Here is a 21704-nt window from a genome sequence, read left to right as displayed (position 1 = left end):
TGTGGGCAGCTGATGGCAATCCTTCCATGGCCAAAAGCACAAGGTCTGAGCTGTGATCAGGCAGCTCAGAGGGAGTGACTGGGATTGCTTCTGCCACAATTAAGTAAAGGCATAGCAGGGTTAAATACCAATAACAAAGAATTTAAATACAAATTTCAAAACCTAATTAGAATTTAAACCGTTATCAGTTTGCTGTTTTCTCAGCATGAATGTTTGCCTCAGTAAAACTTGGGCTCTCAAAGGTTCACAGACATCTGACACAAAGGGATCAAGGTTTAAAAATATCTGAGGCAGTGATGAAAAATGCGTGGCATCATGTAACAGCAGCTCCCCAAGGAAATGCTCTCCTAAGGGCTCCTGGCACCTGCTCCTGGGTCCCAGCCCTGCAGAGCCTCCAGGGACATTCTGGGATATTTTGGTTTTGGGCTTTGCCCTTGGAATGCATTTTTAGCTTTTCAGCCTAAGAATTTGTGCTACATAAGGTACAGAAAAGCACATGAGGAGCATAGACCATGGTCAAGAACAACAAGAAGACTTAAGCAGGACAATGCCAGAGTTTTGAGATTTCCATGTGCTGGGTTTAACACCAGCTGTGGCTTCAGAGCTCCTTAAACCCTGTGCCACCATCAGCCACCCCAGAGGAGAGCAAGAAGCTGCCCAGGAGCCAAAATCATCTCTGGCAGCCTGAGACACCTCCAGGGAGCTGAAGCTGCCCCTGAGCCTGCTTTCCCCTGCAGGAGGAACACGGGGCAGCAGCCTGAGGAGCAGAGCTGAGCTCAGGACACTGTCCCAGCCACCTCAGCTAAGGGCAGAGGAGATTTCAGGCCAAAGAGCTGCTCTGGAGCAGGGAACATCTCTCCTCTCCCAGCTGACCTTGTCTGATTCAGCCTGTGCCCAGAGCAGAGCTCTGGCAGGCCAAAACTCCCTGAGCAGCAAAAGCAACCGAGGCCAGCAGAAAAGAAATGGAGGAAGAAGAAGGGGAGAGAGAGCATGGTAAAGGGGCACTAAAAATAGCATGCAATTATGTACAAATATTCTAGAAATGAGGGACCAGATGAGCCCAGACACATGTCCCATTTGCAGCAGGAGTGGTTTGGGGCTGGCTGGGGACAGCCACTCATTTCCAGCAAAGCAGATCCTGAAAACCATCTCATGAAAGGTCCTGATGGATTGCCAGCCAAGCGAGACCGGACCCCACCAAAACCCAGAGCAGGGCAGAGATGGTCGGGAACAAAGGAGGCAGCGAGGGCCCGGCACGGACCAACAGTGGCACCCGGTGGCTGCGGGGACTCACTGCGACCTCAGAGCCGGCAGGGACCAGCCCAGACACAGCTCCACACCCTCCTGGGGAAGGCACCAACCTGCTCCAGTGCCTGCTCCCCTCGGGAGGAGATGAGCTGTAAGGTCCCTCCACTCTGATTCAAGTTCTGATAATCAGGTTTTCTTTTTTGAAATGAGCTCGAGATGCCACTGTCCTCTCCAGGAGGAGGCAGCAAGAGTTGATGCTTTTGGTGGTAGTCACAAGGAATGCAAAACTGAAAATCAAACCCTGCCAACCCCAGAATTTTGTGTAAAACTCTCATTTTGGTCTGCTCCATCAAAAAATACTGTGTTACAAAAGATGTCACCCCATGCAGCCAAGGCAGGAAGGAGCAGAGCCACACAAGCAGTCAGAAGGGGCTGGCAGGAGGGCACAGAGACTGTTTGACTGCTCTCTATTAAAATTCTGATTAATTGATTATTCTGTCTGGAATTGCATCTCTTGGAAGGCTCAGGATTCAGCCAGAACTGACATTCTGGAGATCATTTCCAACCCAAGCTGAAGCTAAAAAGCAGAAAATACATGAAAACTACCACACAGAAATGAACCCAGCAGCCCAGTGCCAGTTCCCCTTGCCGGGGCAGGATGAGCCCCTCCCAAAGCTGCCCTGCAGAGGCACTCTGACCTGTTGGGGTGGGAGGTGGGCAGCATGAACTGGAACTCCACCACGCAGGTGTTGTCCTTCAGCTGGCGGTGCTGGACGCTGTTGAGCTCGTAGGCAATGTAGGCTCTCCTCACGTACACCTGGGGACACAGGGCCCATCAGCTGCCCTGCCTCAGGCAGCCAGCACCCCACACCTCCCCAGTGTTAAAGACAAGCAAATCCCTGCAAAGGAGCAGCTGGATAAACTCTAATTCAACCAGAATTTATTCTTTGAGGAAGGTCAGAACCATCAGGGTTATGCTCTGACAGCAGCTTCACTTTCTGCCTTCAACCACCACAATCTCCACACAACTTGAATCTGAAATTTCACTCAATTATCAATGCTAATGCTGTTAAATACCAGATTCCAAGCATGCCCAATCCCACACAACCTACAGCTCTCTTGGATCTTGCAGGGCTGCTCAAAATAATTGCAGACAGTGCTCAAAACAAACCAAATGCACGGAAAAATTTAAAATATTAATTTTTTTCAATGGGAATAAACTCACCTCCAAAGCTGCCATTCTTACCACCTGGTTACTGTGGTAGAAGAAGTTGGGAAGCACATCAAAGATGGATGTCTCAGACAAAATGAGTTTCTAGGAGAGATCACATTAAGCAGAGGTTTAAAAGAGTGTCTTGCAACCAGGATCAGGCAGAAAAGGAAAAACCCCAAATCAAGCCTGGCTAGTTCTGATTTCTAAGCTTTTCCTGTTGCTCCTCAAGGACTATGACTTTTCGACATTAAGCCACAGAAACCTGAAGTTGGAAGGGATCACTGAGTCCAACTCCCTGCTCCCCACAGGACTAAAACTAAAACCACATGGGAGGAGCTCATCCAGGTGCCAGGAGCTCTGGCAGCCTGGGGATGTGCCCATTCCCTGGGGAGCCTGGGCAGTGCCCAGCACCCTCTGTTCTGGGGAAGAACCCTTTCCTAATGCCCAATCTGAACTTCCCCTGGCACAGCTCCACTCCATCTCCTCGTGCTGGTGCCCAGAGGAGGAACCAGCCCCTCTGCTCTGCTCTCCCCTGGGAGGAAGGTGCAGAACTGGCACGAGGCCATCCCCACATTGGCACAGGGACAAAAATATCAGGGCAAAGCTGCACACCAGACCAACACAGCTGAAAGCCACAAGGATGGGAAGGTGAGTGAGAAGGAAGAAGGAGAGGGGCTGGTGGGTACCTGCAGGTTCTCAATGCAGAACTGGTGGCCGTACATGTCGATGGCTGACAGGAAGATGGACTCCACCTGGTTGTGGCGCAGCTCGTAGGAGGGCAGGTGGGAAGCAATGAGAACCTGGGGAAACACAGGCAGTGTCAAAAAAAGGAGCCAGGTAGGGCCAGCAGCAGGGGGCTGTCACCCCCAGGCAGCAGCAGCCTGCTCCATCCCCAGAGAGGCAGCCAGACCCTCCCGTGCTCTGCCCTCCCCAGCCTCATTTGTGTGTCTGCTCCGTTTGTGTTATTGGCAATTCCCCACGGAGCAAGGGAACAGCTTCAATCAAGTTCCATCAGTGCATGTGATTTAGCAGTGCAGAGCTGCCAGTCCTGGGGATTGCCTGCCCAGCTGGTAATTGGGAAGCAGAGCTGGCAGGGAGCAGCTGTGGGGAGGCCCACGCTGGAGCCACACTCTGCTCCTGGGCAGGGGAGGGAACAGCCACCAGTGCCAGGTATTAAATGCCCAACATGAAGGATGCAGAGGTAGGAAATGGAAGCAGCTTGCAGGGAAAATGAAGTGGAAGAGCAGCACAAGGACTGCAGCACCATCCCCAGTTGCTGTGGGGAGGTTCAATAGCGGAACGGTTCAAGGACACAAACACAATCCTGGAGGAACAGAAGGTCACTGAGCAGCTTCAAACACCGTGTTCATCTTCAACAGCCAAGCTTTGAAATAAAAGGAGAGACCCCCGAAGTGTGAGCTTTGCTGCTTTAGGCTGGAGATGGGGAGTGTGCAGTGAGAGCAGTGATCCACTCTGGGGTCAGCGTTATCAGGAAACCTCTCACCCCCTCCTGGCAACAGAGGGAGGCTTCAATGAACTGCTGAAGGGGAAGCTCACAACAATATCTGGGTGCCTATGCGACATTCAAATCAGCTCTGTAGCAGACTCTTGGAATTTGCAGTATCCAGAGTTTTTCCAATTATTTCCAGGTTAGAACAAAATCGACAAAGTGCAACTCAAAGATGGAAGGAGCCCTGCAAAAGGGCAGCATAATTCTTTGTGGTAATTCCTTAGCAGCTGTAAAGAACAGCTGGTTCTCGTGCAAATGGCTCTCCCTGCTCTCTGCACACATGGATCCACAACTGTAAGGCAGCTGAGGAACCAGGAGAGCCTATCCATGTTGTTCCTGCACAGTCCAGGCAGCCTGTGCTGGTCAGGCTTGCAGATGACAAAACCACCAAAAACCACAGTGGCCACACATTTCCACTTCCTCCATCACGCAAACCATGGGCTACTCACAGTTAACTCCTGTGTAAGCCAAACAAAACTTTTTGGAGGAGCAGGGACAAAGGAATGCATGTTAAATTTAAATAGTACAGCGATTGGGAATGCACCACAGTCACCCACAGTCAATCACTGTTAATTAGCTTCACTGTCAAAGTGCTGCTCACAGGAACCGTGTGCACAGTGATCAAAACCAACATCAGGAGCTGTGGGTTTCCCAAGGGCTGAGCTGCAGGCAGGGGCAGGCTGGGCAGGGCAGGGGCCTCACCTGCCGCGCTCGCAGGGCCACCTTGGCGTTGGTCGTCTTGCTGAGCTGGGTCAGCTCTGTCAGGATATTGATCAGCTCGTCTGTCAGGGTGGGGTCACGGCCACACAGCTGGTCCTGGGAACAGAGACAGCAAGAAAGGCTTGGAACAGAGGGGAAACATCATCTGTGCTCCCCCAAAGGAGACAGAACCTGGAATGCAAACACACACCGAGGGCTGGACCACACCATCCCCAGCATCCTGACCTGAATTGTCCTGCAATTCTGCGCTGACAAGGACACAAATACTCACCATTCAACAATTTTACACACATAAATAAAAGGTGAAAGAAGGGACAGGCACCATCTCCCATTCTCCTATTTGCAGTAACAAGTTTTGGCACCCAAACACATGAGAAATGCTGACCTCCCAGAGAGACTCAGAAAACCTTTTCCCATTACCCAGTTTCAGGTTTGTACCAGTGCAAAATTCAAAGAGCTTAAATTGTAGCCAGACACCTTGTGGAACATGTAAAGGTCAGCAAACCTTCCCCATGAAGGGAGATCAGAGTGACACTGCCAGAGAACCTTCTGACACTCACCTACAAAAACACCTCAAACCTCAGAACTCCCCACAACTCCACAACCACAAACCAGCCAAGCTTTGTGCAGCTTCAGCCAACACCAGAAACAGGATCTGTCATTGCTCTGACAAGGCTAAGCAAAGCTAACTAAAGCCATGAACAATGTTCTGTATTTCCTGCCATGGTACTGGACTGCCTCCATAATATTTCTTGTAACCAGAGAATCCTGGATCTGAGGAAATCCACAAGCTCACCTTACTGCCTCAATTGGCTGGATAAAACAACAAAGCTGAAGAGCATAAACCTCCAGTGCTAATGCTGTTCCAAAACTCTCCTGAATTCATCCATTCAAAAAAATGCCAACAGTAAAGACTTTCTTCCAAAAATAGTTCCAATTCCCATGAATAATCCCACAGTCTTCAGCACTTCTTGTGAGCTTCCTCCCTCCCACCCCGAAGCTGGAAACCCTCTAGGAGCCTCTAACGTGATTCTTCCACACAGCACTTAACAGCTTGTCTTGATAAATTAATCATAGGAGGGAAATGTGAGATGAAACAGGGATTTACCACGAGAAAGAGATGGTGCCTAAAAGTTTAAAGAGATCTTAAACACCTACAGACCAGAATAGGCCATCTGAAGATCCAAGGAATAGAAAAGGATAAGGGGAAACCTCTGTGCAGCAGGTGGGACTGACAAACCTGCCAGGGAAAATAAATTAGAAACCAAAGCCAAATAATACAGAAGTCCCACAGAGTGAATAACTGCACAACAGCTCATACCCCACGAGATTCCAAGGCTCAGCAGCTTCTGCCTCACACTGCTCTTGATCCCCTTCTCTCCAGCCCCACTCAGGCACCTCTAGGAATGATGACACAGCTCTCCCAGGGAGACACACCATACCCAAACCACTGAGAAAACATCTGAGAAAACATCTGAGCTCCTAACTCTGATCATGCTGTCCCCTCCTGGCTGGTCCTGGGCCACCAAACACGAGTGTGACTGCTCCCAGAGAAAGTTCTGTGCATTTATCCACCCCAGGACACTGTGGGCACAGTGAGTAATTCAGGAACTGCTGGGTTTGAGACACAAACTCCTGGGTGGTGTTGTGCTGCTGCTCCAGGGAACAGAAATCCCACAGGACAGGGGAGCCTGCCATGCCACCAGCCACTCCATGATGCTCAGGCTAGGATGTGCATAAGTTAAGCCCAGAAAATGAACACACACCAACAAATCACACCATATTTCAGCAGATGTATGAAGGATGAAGCAGCTCCCACCCTGCCTCCAGTGCCTGCTGGCTAAAAAAGGTGAGTGATGGCAGCACAACACCATTACTAAAGGCATCCTCTGAGCCCCTGGTTAATGATGGATTCCTGGATCCATCAATAACAGCCTCACAGGCAGAGAGGCTGCCCTGACCCCACCCCACCAAACAGCCTGGACCCCACCAGGGTCACACCAAACACACCACAGCTCGTGAGGAGCCACCAGCTGGGACAGGAGTGATGGTCCTTTGGTTCATGGGGTCCCTGGAAGCTCAGGGACACCCAGCTGTGCCCAGGGTGACCATGGGGTCCCTGGAAGCCCAGGGACACCCAGCTGTGCCCAGGGTGACCATGGGGTCCCTCCTGAGCTCCTGCTCCCACTGCAGAGCAGAAATCCCTGTGCCCCCAGTGAGGTGGCACCGTGGCCTCGGATAACCAGGAGTGGCTCTTCCACCAAGGTCTCCCTGGTGTTTCAGGCTCTGGCATCCTGGCATGTTGGCCTTTACTTGAGCAGAACTAACAGGCAGTGATGGTGGGAAGAATGACCCAAGAGCAAGGGACAAGGGGGGCTCTCTGAGGCTCTCTCAGGCCTCCCCACCTGCCCCTCAGAGAGCCAGCACGAGGTGACAAGCCAGAGCAAAAGTTCCAGTCCTGTTTTAGCAAGGAATGATCAGGATGACAACAAGAAGCTAAAGGCAGGGCTGGCTGTGCCTGCACTGATTGGCAAAGGCAGCAGCAGAGCCTCAGCCCAGCTCCCTGACAAGGGCTAACGCCTCGCCGGCACCCCCGTGTAATTACACACTTGAGTGACTGGACTCTGAAGAAAATTGAAGGCCTGAGCTGTGAACAGCTGCCATTTTCTCTCTCCATCACGCCAGCGTGATTACTTGAGAAATGAACAGCCCCAGCTCAAAGCTACTCCAGAATTCTCAGAGGAAATATGGCTCCGTGTTCAAATAATGAGATTCTTAAGGCAAGCGTTACTTACAATCACACCACACACCAAAAAGGGAAAGGGGGAAAAAGGGGAAAAAGAAAGAACACCAGGATCCTTACATCTTACAAATGAGAATTTAAGAAACCCAGCTTCGGTCTAGGAAAATTATGACACTTCTTTTGCTTTGGAGAGTTATTTCGTGGATGGCTACTTTGGATGTGTTTTTGGCAGTAACAGACCACATTATGGTTGTAAAATAAAAGAAAAAAGAGAGAAAGAGAAGAGAGAGAAAGAGAGAAAGAGAGAAGAGAGAGAAAGAGAAGAGAAAGAGAAGAGAAAGAGAGAGAGAGAAAAGAGAGAAAGAAAAGAGAGAAAGAGAGAAAGAGAGAAAGAGAGAGAGAAAGAGAGAAAGAGAGAAAGAGAGAAAGAGAGAGAAGAGAGAGAAAGAGAGAAAGAGAGAAAGAGAGAAAGAGAGAAAGAGAGAAAGAGAGAAAGAGAGAAAGAGAGAAAGAGAGAAAGAAAGAAAGAAAGAGCGAAAAAAGAGAGAAAAAGAAAAAGAAAGAGAGAGAAAGAGAGAGAGAGAAAGAGAGAGAAAGAGAGAAAAGAGAGAAAGAGAGAAAGAGGAAAAAAAGAGAGAAAAAGAAAAAGAAAGAAAGAGAAGAGAGAGAAAGGAGAGAGAAAGAGAGAGAGAGAGAGAGAAAAGAGAGAAAGAAAAGAGAAAAAGAAAGAGAAAAAAAAAGAGAGAAAAAGAAAAAGAAAGAAAGAGAGAAAGAAGCAGCAGACACTCACAATGAGCATTGTCACCAGCAGGTTCTTCTTGGTGACCTGGGCGTGGGAGAAGATGTAGTTCAGCACGGCGTTCATGTCACTCTTGTTCTCCTCACGAAGGGTGAAGACACACTTGTCATAGTGACCTGCAGGCAGAAATGCACATTTCTTTTCCAGTCTTCACACCTCTGTGGCAAGGATTGCAAGTTACTAGATGTGTCTTTATTTTTCTATGTGTATTTTTTGAGGATCTTCCTGGCTTGAAGGGAGCTGACAATGGAGATGGAGAGAGACTATTTGCAAGGGACGGAGTGACAGGACAAGGGGAATGGCTTCACACTGACAGGAAGCAGGGTTAGGTTGGGTATTTGAAAAAGATTCCTGCCTGTGAGGGTGGGCAGGCCTTGGCACAGGGTGCCCAGAGCAGCTGTGGCTGCCCCTGGATCCCCGGCAGTGTCCAAGGCCAGGCTGGAAAGGGCTGGGAGCAGCCTGGGATTGTGGAAGTTGTCCCTGCTGATGGCAGGTGTGGAATGAGATGTGCTTTAAAGTCCCTTCTAACCCAGACCATTCTGTGTTTCTCTATCAATTTGGGAAGGAATCATTCTCACCATCACCTACTGCAAACTTTAATTCTAACATCCCACTCTTAATAAACAGCTCCAACACCAAATGCCTCCTTTGTGAGCAATTCTGAGAGAGGAATAGGGAGCTCAGACTTTCATTCAAATGACAACCAAAATGAAATAACAGCAAAAAGCCTTGCACCATCCTCTGCTGCCAGCAAATTGAAGTGGAAATGAATCTGCAGTACCATTAGGCCGGGGCAGGTAATGGAGCAAGACAAAAGAAGAGTGGAATCTGAACTACCTGTAAGAGCCAGAGCCTTGGAATCAGCCAGGGCTCCATTGCCATCTTGTGCCTGGATCCAGCAGTGCAAGGCATTGATTTCACCTCTCAGCTTCAGCTGAGCTTTGGGGACAGCATCTCCTCTACAAAACCCAGGATCCCACTGCAGACCCTTGAACACAAGCCTGTGCACCTCACCTCAGCACAAAGTGAGAGCAAACCTCCAAAGGGATTCTCCAGGACCAAACAGGACTCTTTAAGAAATCAAATCCTTGATGTGCCCAGGAACTCACCGTGCTGGAACTGAGTCTCCACCTTCAGGTACTGCCGGAGCAGATCCATCACCACGGCCTTCATGTGGCCCCGAATGCCACTGCGGTACCTGCAGAGGCACCAGAGCAGCCCTGAGCAAGCCTGAAGGCACACACAGCCCCTGCCATGCCTGCTGGGTGGCTCCTGCTCTGCAGGACAGCCCTGGCAAGGCTCACCTCTGCACGAGCTGCACGATGCTCTGGGTGTTCATGAAGAAAACCTCGCGCTCCGACTTGCGGTTCAGGGTGGCCGCGTGGCTGTCCAGGATGTTGGCAATCTGAGAGGGAAAAGAGCACGGGAAATAGCACAGGGGAAAGCCCTCAATGGGCTGGACAACCAGCAGAGACACACCAGACTCTAGAAAAGCAAGTTCAAGACTGGCCAGTGATACAAAAATCAATGCACTGTATCCTACAGTGGAGAAATCAGCTTCCAGCATCTCCTCACCCCACCAGGCTCCCCTGGCTGCAATCATTCTATTTTGAGGTTCCAGTGGCACTACAAACTGCACTGCAGCACATGTACCATGCAAAAAGCAAATAAATGCCCACAGGGCCACTGATAAATATTAAAGTGCTCCCAGCAGTGTGCCTGGTTAAAGCCATACTGAGCAGGGAACAAAGACCCTTCAGCACAGGTAGAGAGACAAGCCTTGCAGTGACACAGGTAACATCCCTGTTCAAACACACCTTCCAGGTTCAGTTAACCTCCACGTCATTTAAAGGAACTTCTCTCTCTCTGCCCCAACACAAACCAATTTTTATCCCTCCATGAAGGGTGGCTGGTCACCTGTTGGCTGGGAAACTGGCAGAGGACCGAGGTGATGTTGCTGGCATATTGGGCCATCTCCTTCTTGATGGACTTCTCTACATTGGGTGGTATCCTCCCAGAAACACTGGTCATGATGTCCTGAAGCTCCAGCAGGGGCAAGGATGGATCCCTCAGGGTCTTCATCAATCGCTCAACCCAGCCCTTCACCTAGAGAGAGACAAGGCAGTGAAGGCAAGAAAGAAGAAGAGACAAAACAACAAGAGGAAAAAGGAGAGGGGCGATGGCCAGCACCCCATCTCATGTGTGCTGCTCTGTAGCAGAAAAACTGCCCAACCCTTCCCTGAGCTGCAAGAAGGCTGTGTTTTGGCTCTGGAAGAGAGGCCCCAGTACCTTGCTGCTGAAGAAGGGCTCTGGCAGGCAGTAGCCATTCATCACGTTGACCAGGTTGTCCAGCACGTAGTGGAAGATGCGGTGGAGCTTCTCGCCCCGCAGCGCCGTGCTCTGGATCTGGGGCAGGGTACCTGTGTGCAGCTCAGCCTGCAACAAGCAACAGCCCCACTGAGCCTCCTGTGGGCCACCAGCCTTGGCAACAGCCAGCCACCCTCAGCTGCAGCCAAGGGTTAACTGCAAGGTTCCCAGAGTGGGAAATGCACTGGGTTGAGAGGCACATCCCTGTAACAGCACTGAGGTAAGCAGAGAGCAGGAATGGTAGGTAAGTTTGGCCTGAATCAGAGAGGGAGGGAAAAATCTCAGTCCCAGTCCTCATCTGAGACAAATAAAGGGTGAAGTAACAATTCCAGTACAATGCACAAATGGGAAACTGGTTCACTGGAACATCCTGTACCACTGTCAGTGTTACTCCCTCATTAAAACCCAAAAAAACTGTGCCTTTGCAACTCCTCACCTGCTGAACCCTGCTGGGATCATCCAGCTGCAGCTTGGCAATCACACAGCCTGGATCCAGGACTGCCCCTGGGCGTTTGACATAGTGGATGCAGCCTGATTCTCCTGCTGTTATCGTCATCACCATTTTCATCACCTGTAGCAAGGAAAGCAGGTTACACACTCAGCTCCCTGTGCCCCAGAATGGCTCCAGTTTGGGGAGCCAGCAGTGTCCCACCCCAGACAGACTGCATGAGCACCTCTGGCCTTCAGGTGTTCCCAAAACTTACAAGCACAGATGTTGGGAACAAAACCCAGACAGAAGTGAATGGCAGAACAAAATAACTGGCCACAAAATAGTGCAGCAGGAACTTCAGGAATGTCACTGCTCACACTCAGCACAATGAACAAAGCAGACAATTTTCTCCTGCATTCCAAAGGCTCCTCTCAAAAGCTGCAGCCACATCTTCACTTCAAGCAGAGGGAACCAGGATCACTTTCTAGAGCTCTCAGACAGCTCTTCCCAGACAGAAATGCTTCCTTAGATCAAGAGCCGCTGCCTTTGGAGCAGAAGGGTTGGTATGGGGGAGCCAGCTTGGTTTTACCCTTGCTCTGCTCTACACCACTGGGAGCCACAGGGATTGTGTGGGTGGTGCCTTCTTAGCCATGACCTGTTGCAGTGCAAAAGCACTTACATAAAATAGCTGGATCTCTGTCTTGATATTTTTCTCCTACACATTGTCCCCAACTGGTTTAATTGCCCCTCTGTCATCACACACCTTCCCCTCCCTCAAATCTGTTTTGAGCCACACACTCCTACACAACCCCCTGTGCTTTCCTCATCATGATGCAGAAATTGCTCATCCTCCTCCTCCTCAGTAAGAGTTAAGTAACTTCCTAAGGAGAAGGGAGGAGTGACACCTATTAACTCCTGGGATCAACCTGATAATTGATCAGCTAACCAGGATGAAGTTTGTTACTTCATCCTGGCATATAACTCTGAGTCTGTGTCAGTAGTACAAGGAGAAGGCCTTCTTCACCACAACTGGGAATGGATCCCACCTTCCCTTGGAATCTCAGGAAGGTGATAACCTCAGGATTTTTGAGAAATTTTACTCATCACTTGGTGTACAGTCATTAACACTCAAATTTCTGCCCCACCCCATCACTCTCACTGATGGCTCCCACTGTAGTTCAGGTTAAAATTTGTAAATTGAACATTGTGAATGATCCCTCATGCTCAACTCCCAGTCCCAAAGCATCCAACATCCCTCCCCCTGAGCTTTGTCCTGGGCAGCCAAGGCAGTTCTCTGAGAGTTTTACCTCAATTTCTGCAAAGCACTGGCCTGCAAACACGTGTCCCCCATCCTCCACCACATACTGGATCAGCTTCCCAGCGGAAGGAGAGCGCAGGATGGAGGGGTCATTCTCCTTCTCAAACACACAGGTCTTGTTCCCAATGGTGATGCGGTACCTGGGCAACAACAGGACAGATCAGCACGGCAGAATTCCTTGGGGAAGGCATGGGAAAGGGAAAATCCAGCCTGCCTTTCCCTATTCTACTTAGAAACAAAACTATGGGAAAACACCTCAACCAACAGGGAGGGGAGATTCCAACCCAGGAAGTTACCCAAATTCTCTCCCCTCCTGAGCAGATCCATTATTTTCCCAGAGATAAGACAGCAGAGGGGGCAGAGTTCACATTCCAGACCTGGGGATGCCCTTTACTGCCCTTACTGCTTTGATCCATGCAGGGAATTTTGAGGGGATGCACTGAAACAGTAAAACTTGTCTTTATTTCTAAAGCAGCCATAGAATTTAAAGAATTTTAAAGATTTTCAGGTTCTGGGTTTTTTTTGTTTTTATAATCCCAAAAGTCTCTTTCAAGGACCAAGCAGAGGAATATGGGCTCCACATAGTGCACAGCCAGATCCTTCTTCTAACAGTAGCCAAGATCTGTTCTGTCTCAAAACTCACCCACAGCAGCCCTAGTAAACTCCTTCTAGGAGAGAATTCCACTCCCAGCTGACCTTGTGGGAAGCACGGAGTTACAAATACACCTCGTTCTGGCTGTGTAAATGCTAAACATGCAGCTGCACAGGTTGCTACCTGTCCACTTCCTCTTTCATGTAGGTGGTGTAGCTGCTGCCGTCGTAGGAGAGGAGCAGCCCCCCGTCACTCAGGCGGTGCACGTCGACCTCCACACAGGAGCTGTTCATGATCACCACGTAGCAATTGGGAGACTGCCTGGTCACCTGCCAAGCCACAAGAATGGGAATTACCCAGGGGATTGAGCACAGCATTGAGTGTCTTGGCTGCCACAACATGGAGTTTTCCAAGTGCTGCAATAGTGGGAATTAATGAAGAGGAACAGTGTTTGGTGTCATGTCAAAAAAATGGGGTCACAAAGGCAAGCAAGCTGACCAGAGGGATGGAGCACCTCTCCTGTGAGGAAAGGTTGAGAGAATTGGGATTGTTCAGCCTGGAGAAGAGAAATTCTGCAGAGGTTTAAATGTGGCCTGAAGGGAGCCCACAAGAAAAACAGAGAGAGACTTTTTACAAGGGCCAACCCAAACCAGTCTGGAATTCTGTGACACAGCAGTCCAGAGAAGCCAGAACTAGTGCTGCCCATGAATGTTGGTTTAATCCTCTCACACTTCTGCACTGATGGCTGAGGTTTGATTGTGCAATCACAGACCATTTGCTCACCCTCATCTACTTACAAGGCACAGTTCTTACACTGCATAATGGAGGAGATAATTTGGGGGGAAAAAATGAGAGACTGTCCCACAGGGAAAGCAACAAGTGCTCTTCCTGAGAAAGGGATCCTATCCCAGCCTCTGCCCCAAAGCTGCTATTTGAAGCTGGGTAAATCCTTTAAAGAACACTTCAGCTGCTGGTCAATGCCTCTATTCCTCATCAAAGATAAACCCAGGGAGGTGCAGAATTCTCCCTGCTGCAAAAACCAGCCTAAGGTCTTGCCATCAAAAACTTCACCATCACAAATTTGCCCCAGGAAGCTAATGAAGATTGCAGAGGCAACCTTAAGTCTAATATTTCCTAACTTTCATAGATTTGATTTTGCAACATAGGGCTTTTGTATGCAGCAAAAAAAGCAACACCACAGGGAAAAATTGCTGCAAATTCTTTCACATTGGTGTGTCAAAACCCCAGCAGAGAAGACCTATACATTCAGAAAAATCAGCTAGAAGTTTTGGTCAAGTCGTAGTAGTCTTTGCCTGTAACAAAGCAAATTTGAGCCTGCTCAGAGCAAGAGGCTGAAATGTTTACAGGACACTGCAATGGAGCGATGTGAGGGGTGCTACCACAAAAGAGGCCCTGCTGATTTCCCCACCCACTAAAGCAGAGAAAATCTACCCTGCTCAGACAGAACTCCCTGCACAGATCTGTGCAAAGAGGAGGCCAGAGCAGCACACGTGGCCATGTCCAGCCCAGGGGCAGGGGGTGGATGGGTCCCACTCTGTACCTTCAGCACGTATTTCCGTCCCTCGTAGATGAGCTCCACGTCCACCGTGTTGAGCAGAGTGTGAGCAGGGAGGACTTGGCCCCTGCAAAGGAAAGGACAAAACAAAACTGATCTTCCAAAAGCCACCAAATGACTACCAGGGGTCCAAAGAGCTTCAGAGATGCATGCAAGGCTTTAGGAAACACTAGTAGAGAAATGGGAGTAGGTTTTTATAGAGTGTCTTCTTAGGAGAGACACGAATCAGTTTGACCAAGTCAAACAAAGTCCTTCCAGCCACACAGGCCAGCTTTGCTCTCCTTTCCATTCACTCCTGGGTGATTCAAGACTCCCTAATGCTGCCCTAGCAGTACACAGAGCAAGAACTCCATGTTTGAGCCATTTCCTGGAGCTCCTGCTAGAAACCAAAGCAATCTGTGCAGCCAGCAGGGGATGTTTGGAGGAGATGCAGATACCTGCCAGTTTTCTCAGTAGATAAAGAGCTCCCTGGGGCCAGGGAACAGTCAGCAGATAACAGCCCCTGAGCCTTCCTGGACTGCACTGAACAGAACTTGTACACCAGCAGTAATTACTAGAGAGCAGCTTGCCCTTTTACCTTTCCAGGGAGTGCAGGAAGTTGGAGACGCTGTTTCGGAAGCTCACGTCAGCCACGTGCAGGGCCCCACACACCACCCCCAGCATGGTGTCAGGCCTCTCAGCCTAAAAAAGGGACAGACACAGTCACACCTCCTCCAGCCTCAGCCCAATCTGAACACCCAGCTAGGAATCAGCAGTCTCAGCTCTACTTTTGGTTCATGGCCAACACTCTTTAATATCAAGTCGGTGTGGCAGCCATGTGAACTCTACACAGAAGAAATTACTTCTGTAACCCCTTAAAACTACATTTTCTTCTGCCTGGATCAAATCTCGAGGTTCCAACATTTACATTGTCATCTGTCCCAGATTCCAAACATAACAATGGTCTCAGTGCTTTTCTGGACAACTTTAAGACCAACTCTCCCCAACAAGGACGACCTAGGATTTCGATATACATAAGAAGCAATGCCACTGAAAATGTTTACTCATTAAGTGGGCACTGACCACTGCTACACCCTTTAGCAGCAGCAGGCACCACCCCTGCCCTCTGCCATGTGTGTCCCTGCAAGGGGAAGCAGCTCACCTGCACTTTCTCGGCGATGAGCCGGTCCAGCCAGCCCGTGTCGATGCGGTTCTGCTGGAAGCTCTCTGTCTCCAGCAGCTTGATCAAGTATTCCACTGTGGTCCTGAAGTCCCCTCGGATGGAGAGCTCCTTCAGAGCCACCACCATGTTTCTGAAAGGGGAAAGAAGCCCTGTTATCTATCCCATCCTCATGGCAGCATAGCAGCTGCAGGCAGAAAAGCACCTGAAGGTCAGGGCAGAAGAGCACTGGATGGAGCAGGATCCTGAAGGAATGGCTGGGAATGGGAGAATATTGATTTCCCTGCTGCTGGTGTGAAGAGCAGCTCAGTGGGATCAGGAGCTCCCCCTGCAATCATCACCTAGGGCACTACCACGTGTCAGACGTGTACAACAGACAGACAGACAGACAGACAGACAGACAGATGTGGTGTCCACCCCACCCAGAGTGGAACTGGGAAAGGCCCTGGATGAAAAACGTGGATGACAGGTCAGACAGGTCTGCCTTAGGACCAGGTGCTTTAAAACCCCACACCACAGAGGACACTCCATGGCCCACAAACCATCCTGAAGCATTGGTCAGTCAGGTTAGCAGTGCTTTTGCTGTTAGAAGCCTTCACCTGGATGCTTTAAAGAAAGACTTTCACCCTGTGGTAGCTGTGTCACAGCCCAGCAGCAGGTATACCAGGCAGGGATGAAACAGAAAGGAAGAAAAAGAAAGAAAATTTAACAAAAAGTAGAAATGTAGGTGAAACATAGTGGAATTGCAAAGCAAGAAAGGATAAGAAGCCTGACCACAAAATGGAAAACAAGATAAAGACAGGGAAATTGCTCTTGAAACTCCTAGAAGTAAGGAGCCTTGTTTTCTCTGGATCAAAGAGGACAAAGCCAAGCAGCTCCCAAGGCCTCCCACATCCCTGACTTACGAGATGGCTTCCTCACGGTTCTCCCCCCAGGAGAAGCAGTGCCCAAACTGGGAATCAGCAAACTCATGGAGCCCTCCTGCAGCAGCCACGCTGAAATAGCCCCAGACGTTCTTATTGCTGCGGAAATTCAGCTCCTGAACAGTGCCAGAGCTGGGCTTGAACCCCTGCAAAGACAGACAGACATTGCTCTAGGCCCTAAAGAAAAGGTGAATAACCCAGAATTAGGGTTCTGAGGGCTCTGAGAACAGCTCTTTGTGCTGCAACACAGTATAACAAGTTCAGGATGTGTCTAACCAGGGTCTAAGTGAGGTAAGCGAAGAATCTCTTAAATTTGCTGCCAAAACTTTCAGCAGCAGCAGGGACTGGCCCTGGAAAGGCCAGAGTGAGCAGCAGGCACAGAAATGGAAGGCTCACCTCATCAGGATTCTCACTGGTGATGCGGGCAGCGATGACGTGGCCACGGGGGCTGGGGACGTGGGCTGAGTTCTCAAAATCAATGGTTGTGTCCCCCCAGGGAGACACCCCATACATCACCCTGATGTCCTTGATCCTGTGCAGGGGGATCCCCATGGCAATCTAAGGAGGAAAAAAAGAAATTAATAAGAAAAACACCACTAAGGTTCTCTCCTCACAGAGCCAAACACTGACACTTCCCAGGACAACTCAGCTCAGTGTAATATCCACCTTAAGCCCTCCAGGCAGTATTTTCCACTGACTGATTAAAAGGCTCCAGGGAAAGCTGGCAGTGCCAGGTCAGCTGAGGATGGGCACGCATTAGGCCTGTTAAAAATACACTGAGGTTCCAGTGAGGCAGAAGGGCCCTAATTAGTTATAGGAAACTGTGGAATTTTGCAATTATAAACTGTGGGAAGAGTAACCTGCAGAACCAGCTGCTGGCTGCATCCTTATGGAGCAAAATCCCATTTTCTTTGTTCATTAGTTGGGGTTTTTTTTAATAGATACAGTTCAAAAAAGAAGTAGAAAATCATACAGAGCCCCACTGAGGTGTGAGGGGACTGTGGCATCCACCCACTGCTGGAATGTTGGGGGCCAGGAGTTTGGGGGGACACACAAGAGACTGACAAGCCACAGAATACCAACAACTGCTCTCTACAGGATCTCTGAGGGATCCCCTGGTGCCTTTGGGGAGCTTCAAACAACTGCTGGACTTGCTGAAAGATGAGGAATTGCATTTCTGCGCTCACCTGGAGCTGTGCTGCTGGCAGGTTGACGTCTGCCACCATCTCAGTGCAGGGATGCTCCACCTGCAGGCGTGGGTTCAGCTCCAGGAAGTAGAAGCTGCCATCCTGGCTGTACAGGTACTCCACGGTGCCTGCACTCACGTACCCCACCATCTTGGCCAGCTTCACTGCACACTGGGACACAGAAAACAAGAATATTGCACTGCCAGTCACCCGCGCTCGCCCTGCTCACCCACCACAGCCACTTCAGGTTTCTGCTGGCATTCTGAAACACCCCAAAACTTGTAACAGGCCCAAGACCTGCCCAGAGAAAAGCCAGTGGCACAGGAGTTTTGATTTCTGACTTATTTCATCTACAACTCACAGAAGGCAGAGTTTGAAGCAAATATTTGCAACGCTCAACATTAGGTAATTCCTGCAATTCCTGAAATGTGCTTTTAATATGGTAACACACATTCAAAACAAACTTCCCTTCCTTTTTTGCGGGGTATTTATCTTTGAAAGGAGCTGTTGGAGAGATTTATTGTGGAAATGTGAGTGGCTGCCCACACCAAGCAGGTGGAGACACACAACCCTCGATTGCTCCTTTAAAACACACAACAATGCCCAACTCCGGGTGATGCAAAACAAAAACACAAAGCCCTGGCTGATTCTGGAGGCTGGCCAGGCCTGGGGAGGCTGCAGAGCCTCTCTCACCTGCTCCATGTGCTCAAACACTGCTGAGGTTGCAATGGAGGCTGGAGCCTCCTCGATGATCTTCTGGTGGCGGCGCTGCACGGAGCAGTCGCGGCCGAAGAGGGAGATGGCATTGCCATACTGGTCTGCCAGGATCTGCACCTCCAGGTGCCTGGACTGCTTGGCCAGCCTCATCACAAAGATGGGAGAGCCTGGCACTTCGGTTTGAACCTGCAGAGTGAGGCAGAGCATCTTGTGAGAGGCACCTTCAGCACTGAGGTCTCACAGAGACCCAGGCTGAGCACTCAGAGGGAAGCAGCACAGGTGAGAGGGAGCAGTCACCTGTCTGAACAGATTGGGGAAGTCATCTGCATTGTTCACTTTCCTGATTCCTTTTCCTCCTCCTCCTTCAGAAGCCTTGATCATGACAGGGTAGCCAACCTCCTCAGCAGCCTGGCAAGAGGGGCAGAACAGCAGGGTAAGTACAAAAAGGCAGCAGAATGCAGTGAAAAGATCATTATTTCCCTGCTGATTCACATCCATATCTGACTATTTAGCAACCAATGGCATAGAAACCAAATATCCCATTGGCAAGAGTGCCTGTAGCTGGAAAAATCAGCAGGGATTTTGTGATTACAGAGAACTCTGACCTCTGCAAGTGACCACAAAATCTTTTGTCAGTGCTTCAATGCCATTAAATCTATGAATTCATGGATAAGCTTTTGTATAATACAGAAAATTATTAAAAAACCTGGTAGCACGAAAAAAACACACAGGCCACCCCCACTCTCCACAAAGGAAAACCCCAAATCCTGTATTGTGCCAGGAATATTTCTTATTCTAAAACTCCTCCTCAAGCAGAAACTCCAAAGATGAAGTGAAGTGTGTGCTTGTGGGTTTTCACCAAAACCAAGAACTAGATGACAGCTTTTAACGCAACACAACCTTGCTCCCATATTTTACCTCTCCCTGCTAACCCTCACCCAGCTGCCCGGGCTGGGGCCAAAGACTGTGAATGATCAAAGCCCCCAGGAGGCAGCTCTGGGGCTGTGTGTGCTGCCAGGAGGAGGAGGCAGCAGGGCAGAGCCCCCCAGAGCCCCCAGACCCACCCGCAGGCCGTCGTCGGCGTCCTTGACGTAGCCCTTCTCGTAGAGCTCCTGGGGCACGCTCAGGATGCGCTTCTGCAGGTCGTTCTCCTGCCAGTCCACACGGAGGCCTGCAGCACAAACTGACTTCAAACCAGGCAACAAACTGACAAACCACACTTACAGTACAGTACCAGCTGAAGTCTGATGAAGCCCCTCTAAATGAACTCGTTTGTCTCCTCTGTCTGTGCAGTAATTCACAGGATTCACAAACTCCCAGGGATCAAGTCCAGACCACTGGGGCAGAGGAACCCCCTGAGCTTGTCTAGCCACAGTTAAAACATGCACAATCTGCACAAATCACCACCTTTAAACACAATAAATGTCCTCAGCACCCTCTGAGCTCCTCGTGCTGCCAGGCTGTGAGAAGCGTGTAGGACACAAGTCACAGCCACACTGCCTGACCAAGGGCTGGGAGCCCTCACAAAGGGAGTGTGCAGAATGCAAACAAACATTCCTGACCTCTGGGGAGCAAGCATTTTTATCCAATCCATTATATCCTCCTCCATTTTTCTGTGAGAAGCAGGCTGTTAGTTACACTGTTGTGGAACTCAGAGGAACTTCCATGGAAGCAGAGTATGAGCTCCAAAACCACACAGAATCATAGGGTGCTTTGGGTTGGAAAGGACTTTAAAGATCATCTTGTTCCAGGTGTCCTGTCTTGCAGGGACACCTTCCATCAGACCAGGTGTGTCCAAGCCCTGGGTGTACCAGGTGAGCCTGTGAGCATCAGCTGCACTCCAGGATACAAACTCCTCCATGTTTCCTCACTTCTCCTCCCCATCCCTCCTCTGCATGCTGCCAGCTTCTCCCACCATTCCAGGCTCATTCCACCCCTCATGGAATTGCTTCCAGGGCACCTCACTGGTGTGGTGGGCAAACAGCACAAATGGGAAACCCTGAGCAGATGGAACATCTCCTGGAACACACTTGTGAGCACAAAGCTTCTTAAAAATTGGACATGCTGAAGGAAAAGAAGATCAGGATGATCTTGATAAACACAGGACAATTTCCTCCTTACCACTGCCACTCCAAGGGAGAGTGGGAATGCCAGCAGTCTGAGCCACGATGGAAGAAGCAATTTTATCTCCTAAGGCCCACATGGCTTGGCTGGGAGGACCTGCAAGAGCAAAGACAATGCATGAGAGAGACACAGGGGTATCAGGCACTAGGGCAAAGTCCAGAAGTCTGATTTAGGAAAAACTCCATTCTTCCCATAAAAGTGAACCCTCTTTAAAATGAGAACAGGGACAATCTGGTTCATCAGGAATCTTTCCTGATTTTTTATCTCAACATTAAAGGCTGTTTTGGAAAATTTTCCCCTTCTTCCACACAAGAACTGCTGTAAAGAGCAGATCATCCATCTTGCACTGCAGACCAGTCCTCTCTTGTTCTCAGGGTTCTCTATCTCCCTAAACCTCCCCACCTCCAAACAAGGACTAGACATCAGAAGAGCAGTCCATCTCCTCACCCATGAAAGCAATCCCGTTTTTGTGGAGAAGTTCTGGCAGTTTGGGGTTCTCTGATGCATGGCCCCAGCCAGCCCACACAGCCTGCAGGAGAAAAGAAACAATTTGCTCTTTGTTTGAATAAAGCAAGCAAGTGAGCAGAAACAGACACATGCAAACACTTCAAGCCTTTCTTTTCCTCATGGAAAACAGCCTCAGAACAGCCAGGAGCCTCTGAGCTACAGGGTGTGCTGAATTTGAAGGGTGGCTTGCACCTTGCAGGCCCTCTCCTGCAGATATTCCCACTGGGACAGCCACTGCACTGTCACATGGGCTGCCTTTGGGTGCTTTGGTTTGGAATTCCAGCTTCTTTGTCCTGCCTTGCTCCCCAGGCATAGCTCCTTCCTGAAGGAGAGAAGATTGCTCAGTGTCACATCTCACCTGCACTGGGATCCTCTTGGCAATGTCCAGGATGAGCTCCACGTTTGCATAGTTGTTGTTGTTGGGTCCTCCTGGGACTGGCACGTAGTGATCTGCCATTTTAATGTACTCTGCAAACACAGAGGTTCCATTCAGGCTGCAAATCTAACAGCAGGACTTGCTCTAAAACCCTGCTTTTGCCCAGGCTGAGCCCTCCCAGCTGCTCCTGGCAGG

At 49.8% G+C, this 21704-nt stretch overlaps 1 protein-coding gene across 6 annotated transcripts in view; it reads right to left on the bottom strand.

Annotated features, from left to right (window-relative positions):
- Window positions 1-21704, bottom strand: part of ACACA (acetyl-CoA carboxylase alpha) — a 107140-nt gene that overhangs the window by 63411 nt on the left and 22025 nt on the right. For all 6 annotated transcript variants that reach the window (XM_064394762.1, XM_064394764.1, XM_064394763.1 and 3 more), the window contains 24 exons: window positions 21492-21601; window positions 21074-21155; window positions 20624-20722; window positions 19567-19673; window positions 18800-18910; window positions 18479-18688; window positions 17786-17956; window positions 16995-17156; window positions 16581-16744; window positions 15658-15808; window positions 15094-15197; window positions 14502-14583; window positions 13124-13269; window positions 12338-12488; window positions 11037-11171; window positions 10523-10669; window positions 10151-10339; window positions 9538-9638; window positions 9343-9431; window positions 8225-8349; window positions 4674-4787; window positions 3148-3261; window positions 2474-2563; window positions 1947-2065 (listed from right to left, as the gene is read on the bottom strand). In XM_064394762.1, the coding sequence (XP_064250832.1) occupies window positions 1947-2065; window positions 2474-2563; window positions 3148-3261; window positions 4674-4787; window positions 8225-8349; window positions 9343-9431; window positions 9538-9638; window positions 10151-10339; window positions 10523-10669; window positions 11037-11171; window positions 12338-12488; window positions 13124-13269; window positions 14502-14583; window positions 15094-15197; window positions 15658-15808; window positions 16581-16744; window positions 16995-17156; window positions 17786-17956; window positions 18479-18688; window positions 18800-18910; window positions 19567-19673; window positions 20624-20722; window positions 21074-21155; window positions 21492-21601 (3073 nt within the window). The remainder of the gene's footprint in view (window positions 1-1946; window positions 2066-2473; window positions 2564-3147; window positions 3262-4673; window positions 4788-8224; window positions 8350-9342; window positions 9432-9537; window positions 9639-10150; window positions 10340-10522; window positions 10670-11036; window positions 11172-12337; window positions 12489-13123; window positions 13270-14501; window positions 14584-15093; window positions 15198-15657; window positions 15809-16580; window positions 16745-16994; window positions 17157-17785; window positions 17957-18478; window positions 18689-18799; window positions 18911-19566; window positions 19674-20623; window positions 20723-21073; window positions 21156-21491; window positions 21602-21704) is intronic.

Source organism: Passer domesticus, chromosome 19, assembly GCF_036417665.1.
Source record: "Passer domesticus isolate bPasDom1 chromosome 19, bPasDom1.hap1, whole genome shotgun sequence".
NCBI lineage: Eukaryota > Metazoa > Chordata > Aves > Passeriformes > Passeridae > Passer > Passer domesticus.
The sequence above is the reverse complement of the archived record's forward strand: the minus strand, read 5'-3'. Positions and strand labels throughout refer to the sequence as shown.